The following is a 12,970-nucleotide window of genomic DNA, read 5'->3' as shown; positions in this document are numbered from 1 at the left end:
GATTTATATATAAAAATGAGAAAAATATTAAAAAATATAAAAAAGTAAAAAATATGAATAAAATGAGTAATTTTCTATTTTTCATTCGAAACTATTAAATTATATAATCAAACCCGCGGCTAGTATTAGTAGAAGTATGATGAATGGGGAGGAGAAGAAGGAAAGAAGATGAGGAAAAGAGGAAGGAAGGAGAAGGAAAGAAAACGAGGAAAAGAAAAAAGGAAGGAGAAGAATAGAGTTATGGTTTTCTTTAATTATTTTTAGGTTATAAGTTGGGGCAGGAGGTTTATATACGATTTATTTCTAATCATAAAGGGCGCACCACAAAAAATGAGCCAACAATAAAGAACCGTAAAAAATCATAAAAAGCATAAAAATTGCACGATTCAAAATCTAATCGTACTTGAATAGTATGGGTTTTACGAAAACAGATTTTTCAGTCCGATTTGAATCGTTCAACCCTCATTTTGATTTGAATGGTATGATTCAAATTGTGAATCGTATGATTTTAACAATATGGCATGCATCACTTATTCCACAAACTGTTTATGTTATTAGGATATAGCATGGGTACAACACAGTCACATTATTGATATGGCTTTTAAACTCCATGTTACATCCTATACAATCATGACACCCAATTTGAACAAAAAATCTTATCCAATCTAGTCCTTTGCGTCACTTTACTATTTTGAGGAATAGAGGACAACAAATATTCAAGTAGAATAGTTTGTTTATTAAGTGGTCCCGTTGTGGATAAGCGGCCTGAAAATCTTCTTGTGAAGATAATCCGAGTCCAGTGATTTAATTTCCATAAAAATAGATTGCTCAGAGAAGTTTGATTTTTATGTAGTAAAACTAGTAGCCATTGGACCATTTTATTTGTTTTACATCTCGTTTTACTTCATGTAATGGATAAAAAGAAAAGAAAAACTTTACCATGTAAAAGTTTTAATCATTCATTTTTTTCCACGACAAAACTACAATTGGAATGATATGCAGAAATTTGACTGCAAAGAGAAACACTTTAAATGAGAAAAAGGCTTGTCTCCAAATAGGGGCTCTATCAATGAGGCTGGGCACGCCTCCTAGACACAAAAATGGGCTCCAAGTATCCCTATCATCGCCCATGCAATGATAAACAGGGATGAGGCAACTTACAGACCAAGTTGATCTCCAACTAGTAGGGAGTATAAGTTGGGGCACAACTTAGAGGCGGTTCCATAAATGAGGCAATGTACGCCTCCTATGCGCAAACTCTCTACTAAACTAAAGTAACCTCCCTAAGAGTTTACCCTTTAGGAGGCTTACTTAGTCTCAAATTAGAGCCCCTCCTTTCTTCTAGCGCGTCTTTAGGCGGCATGCCCTGCCTCATTGGTAGCGTTATTAGCGATTCTTTGATTCATTTGCCCCTCATTTTGGTGGCGTTATTAGAGAGTCATTGACTCATTTACACATCTTCTTTAGTATTAATAGTTAGGAGTTACACCTTAATGTTGTTGTCATTTTTTTTTAAGAGACTAGCACAGTCTCATTAGAGCTTTTTCTTTTGGGATCTTAGATCGTTTCCTTGTCTTTAACATTAGTTTACCTGGTTTAGGAGTTTTCCCTATTAGCCTTAGGGTTTGGCCCTAAGGTGTTGTTTTGGGTATTCCCTTAGGTCTTTGACCAAAAGGGTGAAAACATTTAAAAATCGGTCTTTGACCAAAAGGGTGAAAACATTTAAAAATCCAAAAAACATCGGAAAACATTTTAAAAATCTAAAAACATTGGAAAAACCTTAAAATCCAAAAACATTGGAATATTTGAAAACTCAAAAACATTAAAAATTTAAAACATAAAAAATATTTGAAAACATTAAAAGCCTTAAATCATTTGGAGTGTTTACTTTTAGTGGTAGTTAGGAGAGTTCGATTTTCAAACTACGTTGGCTTGATCCTCTTCCACGAGGTACGCAGTGCAGCTTGGGATCTTTATCCTAAGTCCAGCCAAACATTGTAAATAGATTCTGTAAATCTTTCAAAAATCATTCAAATAACTTTGAAATCTTTTTTTTTTCCAAAAACTCTTCCTCTGGAGTTAGGGGTTTGTCCTAGATAGAGAGCTTTAGAGTTAGGAGTCTGTCTTTGATGTGTTGTGTGTTTTGTTTGTGTTTGTGTTTGTGTTATAGTTGGGAGTCTGTTACGCCTCCGTCTGGTCAGTTGGCGATTCACATCGCCGACTGATGACTAGGTCTAAGATGCGTTAGTAATCCCATTATTTTTCTTAGGACACATGGCCTAGTTACACATATGTTGTAGGAATCACCTGCATTAGTTTAGGGCTAACCTGCATTTAGTTAGGGCATATAGGGTGTCCTAAAATCCACAATCCACTGGAATTTAAATAATCGTATAAGAAGCTTTAATAACTAGTCCGGTCTTTTAGATCGAGTCTAGGATAGAGGTCTAGATGCCTTAGGCTTCATATTTTAGAATAGGCGCGAAGAACTACGTTGCTTTGATTCTCGTGAAGGCGGGGATACATAGGCGGCTTTGGATAAATACCAGATCATCCAAAGAATCGGGCTCAATCGTTAGAATCTTAGGATTTGTTGTGTTGTCATGTTGTGTTCTCTTACTTTCATGCGCATACCTTATACCTTTAGCTGTAGTATGCATGTGTTTGTCCACCAGAACTTAGACACCCATTAGGCATGTCACTCATAACTTAGTTATGTTTATGTGACACATCTTTTATTTTGTTTTGTGTGTGCTTGTTATTTTTATCCCCGGGTCATGCATGATTAGGTAGACGTCTTTCTCGGGGATATTTCGTTCCCATTTCACTTGATTTTGCCCAAAATCCTTTAGAGTTGATAAAAATGACATAAGAGACCAAGTGCTTGCACTAGGACGAATTGGGGGTGCTATTCGGACCTTCTCCATTCGTAATCAGGCACGAGCTCATATATATATTTCTTGTTATCCATTGCACAGAGGATTTGTTTTTTTTTTTTTTGGTTCCATGGCCTATTCATGGATGGCGACTCTGAGTTTGTTTTAGGTACGTCTTGGTTTGAGGATTTATCATTGGATCAAGAGGTATCTCATTTATTGCCACTCGTGCTATGTTATGAGGGTGGCATCCATTTCGAGAGTTCCTTAGTAGAGCTCTCCTTCACATGTGGAGGTCTGCAGACAGTTGGGGACTTGTTCCTCTGCATCTCTCTCGGATCGGGGTCCACAGCCCCACCAGTGAAAATGATATTTTGGGGTGCAACTCGCCGCAACCCTCCATTCTCTAGTGATTGCATAATATGTAATTTCTATTTAGATTGAAGGGATAGGATCAGCCTATGAAAATGATATTTTGGGATGCAAACTTTGTGGCCCATCAAATGGATGGTTTGGATCATCCTATGGTTTCATTGTAAAAGGTATGGGTAGGGTTCAAATGATGGACCCACCAAAGGTTACTGTTAGGAGAGAGAGAGAGAGAGAGTTGGGAAACGTGTATACTTTCCCCCTAAAAAATGCTTTTTAATAGGTGAAAAATGTGTGTAAGTGGGTATGTGCAGTAGGGGTAATTCGGTCCTTAACAAAATGTGAATAGTGAAAGCACTTCTTTTTGGTCGTTTTCAACTTCCCACTGCTTTTTCAATAATAGTCCCAAAAACAGTTTTTTTTGGTCATTTTCCCTAGACAATATGATATTCCAAAGAAGCTCTGACACTTTTCCTTTCTCAATTTTATACAAAGTTTTCTCAACTCTTTGCAATTTTCGATTTTGGCACTTTGCCTCTTTTTATAAACAAAAACTAAACACTCCTAATAGGACTAAAAATACAAAAACCTAGTGACCCTAATCTTCTTAATGGACATGTTTCCTACACTTGGTAAAAGTTAAACTAAGATCTAAACTATCTTAAATAAGGTTCCTTTTATAATTAGACTTCTACATTAACATTTAGCAACCAAATAAAATACCAATTGTAATAGCCACACGCCCACTTTTTCTTTAACTTCAAAGTGGGACCCAATCACGTTTGTCCACGTCACCCGCACCGGCCCGGCCCCTCGAATGCACGTGTAGAGTCAGCAGTGACTCTCAACACTCCCCCTCAGCGGTGACTCTCTATTGGTCACGCCAAGTTCCTTTCGAAACTTCACAAACTTTTTGTAGTTCAACCCTTTAGTGAATATTTCAGCAACTTGATCATCTGAACGAACTGACATCAGAGAAATTTCTCCACGAAGCACCTTCTCTCTAACGAAGTGATGATGTACTTCCATGTGCTTTGTTCTAGCATGGAACACTGGATTTTCTACAAGCTTGATCGCACTCTCTTTGTCACAATACAATCCCACCGTATAATCAATATCTTGGTGTAGGTTTTTGAAATACAAGTAGGGCAACCCAAGAGGGGGGTGAATTGGTCAATTTAAAATTTTTGCCTAATTAAGTGTAATGTTAAAAATAATTATAACAATTAACAATTATAGGTTTAATTAGAATTTTGAAAAGCATTACAAGTTTGAATCTAACCCTTGATCAAGTAGCAAGATAATAGAAGTTAGGGTTTAGATATTACTATGAATTGTATTCTCTAACCCTTGTTCAATAAAACATAAACAAAAGGAGAGGTTAGATATTACCAATCACCAGAAGGAGGTAAGAGAAAGAACAAGGAGACCACACAAAGATTTATAGTGGTTCGGTCATAAAACGGGCCTACTCCACTACCCAAGTACTTGGTCTTTCCTTGACACGTTGCTAGGCAAGCTTGTGGGATCTTCAACTTGAGCTTTTGACTTGAACATCTTCCGAGGTTGATGTCTTCAATGTATGTATAAGCTCGTCTTGGTTCATTTGCATGTTGATCCGCAAGCCATGTGTTGTGTTGAATTGTGTAATGGTAATATGACATATGACATTCTTATTTAAGGCATACCACTCTAAAACAACACATTAGTCCATAAAGACTAGTCAATTTGGATTTGCTATCATCAAAACAACAAGGAAAAGGTGAATGGTTGAACCCATGGGAACCTTTAGGCTAACAGTATTCCATCAATTGCATTAACCATACACTCTCTTGTGACGCCATAGCTCCAGCATGATACTCCGCTTCAGTTGTGGATAGAGAAACAGTCGGTTGTCGTTTAATACACCATGAAACGACTCCCGATCCCAAGCTAAAAGCATACCCTGTAGTAGATCTCCGTGTAGAAAGATCTTCAACATAATCAGCATCACAAAATCCCACAACTTCACATTCACCACATTTTTCATCGAAAATACCAAAATCAATCTTCCCTTTTACATACCTAAGTATTCGACGAACTGCATCAAGGTGTGGTTTTCTCAGCTTTTGCATGAATCGGGTTGCAATATTGACCGATTGTGCTACACCGGGTCCAATGAGAGTTAAATAAATAAGACTTCCCACTAGCTAACGATACATACTTTGACTTTCAAGTTCGTCTCCTTCCTCTACTCGAAGCTTTGCATTAATCTGCATCGAAGTGGCAATTGGATTGTACTCGGCCATCCGAGCCACTTGAGTAGATCTCCAACATATTTCCGCTGACTTATAAATATCCCTTTTTCTGTTCGATCTATCTCAAGACCAAGAAAGTGACTCAGCTCTCCAAGCTCCTTCATCTGAAAGCGTGTTCCAAGATTGACTCGGGTTCTTATGATCTCCTCTAAATCGTCTCCAGTAACGATTAGATCATCAACATACACAAGCACCACTGAAATTTTATTATCAGTGAACTTCTCAAACAAACTAGAATCTGACAATGCCATCGAATAACCACTACCAGTGAGAAACTCCGCTATCTTACTGTACCACGCTCTCGGAGCCTGTTTCAGACCATCAAAGCCTTCCGCAACTTGCACATGTATTGCGGATTCTTGGTACTCTCAAACCCCCTGGGTTGGTCCATGAAAATTTTTCAATCCAATTCACCATGCATGAATGCATTCTTCACGTTCATCTGCAATAACTTTCACCCTTTACAAGCAGCAAGGGCAATAAGCACTGGTAGTGGAACTAGATCCCACGTTTCATTCTTCTTCAAGGCTAGGATCTCCTCTTCCATTGCTTCCTCCCATTGAGGAACACATTGGGCTTCTTCAAAAGACGTCGGTTCGGTAATACCGACTTCCTCAACTGATGTCGCTACATACACCACATCTGGGGACTTTGGACTTTCTGAGCTTTCATCTCCGAACATCACCTCCTCCTGAAGTTCTGTTGATTCGGCATCACCTCCGCTAAAGTCGTCGTCGAACGGAACGACTGTCACATCACAATTGCTCATGTCCACCAAACTAGTGACTTCCATGACCTCCGTAGTTGTAAGAGCAACCTCACACACATCAGTTTTCTCTTCTGCGATGGAGAGAAGAGAGCACCACTCCTCGTCGCTATTAACCTTTTGGAAATCTTCAGATGTTGCAGAATTACCTTTCTCATTCTTCTTCTTTGGTGCATGACAATCTCTGGCAGAGTGACCCGGTTTACCACAGTTATAGCACGTCCACCTTTGTCCCTTGTTCCGAGGCTGTTTCTCAGTACCACGACTGCTTGAGGCTCCCTCTTGATAAGAACTTTCTCCTCTTTGATCTGATCTGGCCTTTGGCTTTCCTTTCTGATTCTTGAAATTCTGGAACTTTCTTCCTCTCCCAGTGAAGAGAACCTCCTCGTTCTCCTTTGTCGTAGTTCCGGCCATCTGCTTGGCTAGACTCTCTTGATTTGCCAAGAGACTCTCCAATTCCAATAGCGTTGGTTGAGTTGGTCATCCTTAGATTATTATGATAAAACCACTATACTCGGGTTTCAATCCTCGAATAATAATTCTCCGCATCCGTGCCTCCGAAATTTTGGACTCTTCGTCGAGTTGCAATATTTCATGACAAATCTTCTTCACTTTCATGAAATATTCGGAACTCGTCAAATTCCCTTGAGATACGGAGCCTATCTTGTTCTCAAGCATCTGGAGTCTTGCGTAGTTGTCTTTGAAAACAAATTAGCAAAGACATCCCACGCTTCCTTCGGAGTTTTGGCATCTCGAATATAATCGAGAAAATCTCTCTGGATGGTAGACTTCAACACGAACAAGCTTTACCGGCTTTGTCTTCCACTTTCTCAAAGTATCTGAGGTTTCTACACCTCAACTAGGAGAAGTGATTTCTGCACAGGTCACTATCTCCCATAAATCATGCCCTTGGAGATACGATTCTATGCAAGATTTCCAATATGAATAATTTGAATTATTCAACTTCTCAATTCCGTTGGCAGAATTAGTGAAATCCATCTCTTCGATCGAGCTTCTGACGAGTGACAAACTTGAAGTCGGATCCCAGATCTACAACTTCTACTTCTGATCCCTGATCGCAGACGTGTCGAATCTCGTCTCTGGAGGCTTGATTTCTTCCTTTGGCTTTCTTTCACTAGTCCCTGACTAGTGGCTTCTTCGACGACCGTTCACCGTCCCTGATGGATGAATTCGACGTCCAAACACCAGTCCCTGACCGGTGACTCTGATACCACTTGTAGAAAATCAAGAGATCAAATCATAAAGGTGACTCTGATACCACTTGTAGAAAATCAAGAGATCAAATCATAAAGGCTTTGATACACTTGTTCACACAAAGAACAAAGCAAAAACAATACCCACAAGAAGACAAACAAAGGACAAAAGAGATGGATGGAGAGAGAGATTTATAAACAATATGATATTCCAAAGAAGTTCTGAAGCTTTTCCTTTCTCAGTTTTACACAACGTTTTCTCAACTCTCTGCAATTTCCGATTTTGGCACATTGCCTCTTTTTATAAACAAAAACAAAACACACCTAATAGGACTAAAAAGACAACAACCTACATACCCTAATCTTCTTCATGGACATGTTTCCTACACTTGGTAAAAGTCAAACTAATATCTAAACTATCTTAAATAAGGTTCCTTTTATAATTAGACTTCTACCCTAACATTTAGCAACCAAATAAAATACCAATTGTAACAGCCACACGCCCACTTTTTCTTTAACTTCAAAGTGGGACCCAATCACGTTTGTCCACGTTGCCCGCACCGGCCTGGCCCCTCCGGTGCACGTGTAGAGGCAGCTGTGACTCTCAACACTTCCGATTTCTAGGTCTCCGCTTCTTGAGAGTTTGACATTAATTACAGGCTTTGATCATCCTAATGGTCTTAAAATCAATGCTCCGAATCTCCATTACTTATACCTCGAAGGTTCATTTGAAGGTTTTTCTTTTGAAAATACCCCAGTTCTTGCAACTGCAACTATTCATACAGAATTCACTATATATCTACGGCGAGGTGAGACTTGCATTTTTACCAGCGTTCTTGATGGTCTATGTAATGTTGAGGAGGTTGAAGCGAACAGTGATTTCCTATGTAAGCTTTGTTGCTTATGAATTCTTGATGGTCTTTGGAATTCATAGAATTGTTGCTTATGAATTCACTGGTGCTTGAAAGACTAACAATAAGGTTTCGGTGGGCTACAAGCGTGGAAAGTAAAGCGATGATTATGGAAGAGTTGATGGGATTCCAAAGAGCTTCAGCAAAAGCAGAGATCATATACTTGGATGAAATCCAGTGATTTTAATTTCTTTTTCTTGACAGACAGTTATTGTTTAATCTTATTAATTAGAGTAAATGTAATTTGTGTTGGGTTTATAAATTTCCAAGGATTAATGGCTTATAGATGTAAACTGAGATCAAATACAATACTTTTTTTTTTGTACCCGTATTATTTCCAGGGATTTGCTAGGCAATTTCGTGGAAAGCCATTTCTCTGCTCACTTTTGGAGGAGAGAACCACGCAGACTCACTTTTTAGTAGATTTTTTCTGGTTCATTTAATTCATGGTAGTTGTTCTCTCGCAAAAGTAAGCCGCAAAATAGCTTTATGCAAAATTGCCTTGCAAATCCCTTATGATCTGCTCCATTTTACCTCAAAATTTCTGCATGCCTTAAAGGGAAAGGATTTTTTTTTTCCCAGCTTTTATCATTCAGAGAACCTAAAAAGCAGAGGAAACCCTTTTAAGAATGGTTGGCCAACGCAACCTTAAGGCCCAATTTCCAGTTTGAAGTGCAAGATAAACATTTTTAACGCAAAAAATTTTCTTAGGTTGCATGGTTTAAAGGGAAATGATATAATCTTGGTTAATGTAGAAGGAAATCATCCTAATTTAAAGGTCACTCTGCGTAAAATTTGAATAGGGCTGGTCCAATTTTTCAAATTATCCTTTTGTGTGTAAGAAAAAGTAGAATATTTTAAAATATTTTTCCTTTCCGAACTTTTCCCAAAAATTCTTGGAAAATAAACAGAGCCTAAAATTGTCAATATAGAAGCAATGATTTTGAAAGATTAATCACAAGTAGACATCATATACACTAATAAAATGTCATTGCATTTCTCTCCTAGACAACTTCTATAATAGATAAGCACCCCAAGTTCATGCCTATGGCCAAAATGGATACTATGCGATATCATTGCTTATAAGTAATCTCAATGTGTCTTAACTATTAGCACTAGCCAACAAAAATAACAAATCCAGGATACCTGCTATAGTGCTATATGTCTGAGATTTTATTTCTCTCTCTCTCTCTCTATTGAAAACAAGTTTCTAAAATTCCTGGCTGTTGGGCTCCCACGTGAGTCTTTGAGCTTTATGGAATAACAAATTCCGTGTTTAAAATTTTTGGTTGTTGGATTTCGGAGTGTTTGTTAAAATCACTAGCTGTTGGATCCTATGTGATTGGGTTTCGAAGGGATTGCATTGGCTCATGCAATAATAAATTCTTAGTGACCGGTCTGTTGAATTCCCAAGTATTTTTTGATATTTATTAACATCTATCCAACTTAGTAGACTTCAAAAATAACCTACAAAAGCTTTATAAATATGTTTCACTACCTCAGAATGTGATTATATCAGGAAAAACTGCTTTGTTCCATGGTCCTACTAATCGTTTGAAGTTGTAAGTAGCATCTCTAAAGAGAATCCTCTCTTAGTTCCTGCTATGATATTTTATTTATGGTGCCTTCATGCTTTTAATCCTAATTTTTCCTCTTTATTCATTTGACATTTGATGCAACTTTCTGATGGCTGAATTTTGTTTTCTGGATTTCAGCAACAAATAGCAGAAATGAGTTCTTCCCATCAAAGACAGTTGGGTCTAGTATCAAACTTAGATCTGATTAGTAATCTACCACAGGATGCCATAGACACAATCCTCATGCATTTACCGATCAAGGATGCTGCGAGGACGAGCATCTTGTCAAGGAAATGGAGGTATAAATGGGTTACAATTCCGCAAATTGTATTCAATCAAGTTTCACCCAATTTCAAATGTTCGAAAACTACTCAACGTAAGCGTGTGAAAATTGTTGATCAAGTTCTTTTGCTCCATAAAGGCCCAATTCACATGTTCACATGCTTTTATTACCTTCCTGCATGTCCTGATATCAACCGATGGATAAGTTTCTTATCAAGACAAGGGATTAAGGAACTCATCCTTGAATTTTCCAATTCCAATAGTTATAGGCTTCCTTCATGTCTCTTCTCTTGCCAGTAAATGCATCATTTGAGACTAAAATTCACCATTTTCAATATAGCTCCTGAATTTGAAGGCTTTAGGTGTCTCAAGGTTCTTGATCTCGAAAATGTTGTCTTCCCCAATGATGATCTTGAATTTTTGATTTCTAATTCTCCGTTTCTTATGAGTTTGAGGTTCATAAGCTCAGTCCATCCTAATCATCTTAAAGTCAATGCTCCGAATCTCCGATACTTGTACCTCCGAGCTTCATTCGAAGCTCTCTCTTTTGAAAATACTCCACTTCTCGATTCTGCGTCTATTTATATTTTACCAACAACCAAATTCACAGTACATCTAGAGCCGAGTGAGACTTGCAATTTTACGAAGGTTCTCAATTGCCTACGGAACGTTGAGAATCTTAAAGTCAACAGATATTTCCTAAAGGTAAATTGTATTCAGGCTGTAATTTGAAATTCAGTTACAAATGTAAATACTTATCTTCTCTTTTTTGTCTCTGGGCACTAGGTTCTGGCTTCTTCTGGTGATGTACCTGAGAGGGTTTCTAATACATTTGATCATCTGAAGAATCTTTATTTGGCGATGAGTTTTGAAAAATCAAAGGAAATCTTGGTTGTTCTTTGCATGTTTAGAAGCTCGCATAATATACAAAAACTCACCGTCTCGGTTAGCTTCTCTGAACGTAACATTTGTTTTCTTCGATATAGTAGCAGTCTAAATGACTCTTAATGCATTTCTATTTCTAGGTCCTTCCAGTAAGTAAGTCCAGCAGTGCTCAGCGTACTACAAATTATTGGAAAGCACAAGAAGACATGGATTGCATGTTGAAGCACCTCCAAATTTTGGAGGTGAAAAGTATTTCGGGTGTAAAACCTGAATTGGAATTCATAAAAGTGCTGCTTGTGAATTCGCCAGTGCTTGAGAAACTGATCATAAGGTGTTCGTCAACTACGAATGTGAAAAGTAAAGTAATGATTATGAAAGAGTTGATGCGATTTCGAAGAGCATCAGCAAGAGCAGAGATCATATACAGGGGGTGAAATCCGATGATTTTATTTTCAGATACATGCATTCCAAGATTAAGACCTTCCTAAACATGGTTATTTTTTAATCTTATTAGAGTAAATGCAATTTCTTGTGTGTTTAAGATTTTCAAAGGACAAATGAAAAGGGATATTGGATCTTCATCCATGGATCCCCTAAGATTTGATCTATTAAGGGATGTTGGGGGAGATTTTGAAGGAAAACATGTATTAGAAAATTGAAGGGCAATTCATAGAGTCCCCACAAATCAGAGGTTTTACTATGTAAAGATTTTTGGAATTTTAATAGCTAAGGTGTCTATTTTGAATGTTGCTTGATTATATTTTCACTCCCCCTCCATTACGCGCACGCTCCCTTTACAACATGATTTGACGTCAAAAAGCGTTAAAGTTGCCCACTTTTCACGTCAAATCATGTTATAAGGGTAGCATGCGCGTAATGCAGGGGAGTGAAAATATCATCGCCCAAAAGAACACCCTTAATAATGATAAAAAACCTGGCTCTGTTCACTCGCGTTCCCGGGAGGCCAAATCCCAAGAAAACACCCCCCTTTTTCCCGAGAAAGCTAAAATTCGCATGTTCACTTGTCTTCACGGGATTTTGAAGGAGCCTAGGTGGAAAATGTCACATCTGACATGGAAATTGGGAAAAATGATGTGGAAATGAGTCTTTTCTCACAAGTGTGAGATTCCTTTTCCCTTTATTTTGGTCGGATTTGCTTTCCCAGGAAAACTAGTGAACAAAGGTGGGCAAGCAGTTTCCCGGAAAACCTTTTCCTACACAGTTCTTGCGCAAGTGAACAGGTGCGGGAAACATTTTCCTGCACAATTTCCTTGGATTTCTTTTCCTAATGCCACGTCAGATTCCCGAGAAACCTTTTTTTTTCCTTGCCCAGGAAAACAAGTGAACAGAGGGGGCATGGAAGGATCCAATATGACAAAACTACGCTGCATCATTAGAATACTAATCCTATACTAATGAGCACTTGAGGCTCAAGTATAGATTGCTAAACCTTAAAATTTAATTCCATATTATAATCTGCTTCTCATAGATTACATTACAATGGTGTATTTATAAACTTTTTGCATGAACGTTCAAGCTAGTTTCCGTAGTCGACTAAAACAAAGGAGAAAACAAATATTCTCAAAGCCTAACCTAATAAACTCCTATAAAATCTTATGACTTTCGTCTAATTCGAATGAAATCACACCCATAAACTTTGTTTTATTCTTTCGGAATCCAAAACGCAGTTCCTTAAAGTCCTCTAACTCGGCCAACTTGTTTTATTCAACTACAGCTCCTAAGGTTTCTATTTTTTCTTTGGTCGACCAACTCAAAATAAATACTAAGAAATA

The 12,970-nt window shown here is 37.9% G+C and overlaps 1 protein-coding gene across 1 annotated transcript; it reads left to right on the top strand.

Annotated features, from left to right (window-relative positions):
* The first annotated feature begins 8,211 nt into the window (after positions 1–8,211).
* On the top strand, positions 8,212–11,611 carry LOC143850268 (F-box/FBD/LRR-repeat protein At1g13570-like). Its single transcript, XM_077359529.1, has 5 exons — positions 8,212–8,409; positions 10,149–10,572; positions 10,903–10,997; positions 11,079–11,237; positions 11,318–11,611. Exons 1-5 carry the CDS (start codon positions 8,212–8,214, stop codon positions 11,609–11,611), a joined length of 1,170 nt encoding a protein of 389 aa, XP_077215644.1.
* The last annotated feature ends 1,359 nt before the right edge of the window (positions 11,612–12,970 follow it).

The sequence above is a fragment of the Tasmannia lanceolata genome, unplaced genomic scaffold (assembly GCF_043159265.1).
Source record: "Tasmannia lanceolata isolate RefF3 unplaced genomic scaffold, GAP_Taslan_0.1 ptg000018l, whole genome shotgun sequence".
Taxonomy (NCBI): Eukaryota; Viridiplantae; Streptophyta; class Magnoliopsida; order Canellales; family Winteraceae; genus Tasmannia; species Tasmannia lanceolata.
This window is presented reverse-complemented; position numbering and strand designations above follow the sequence as displayed.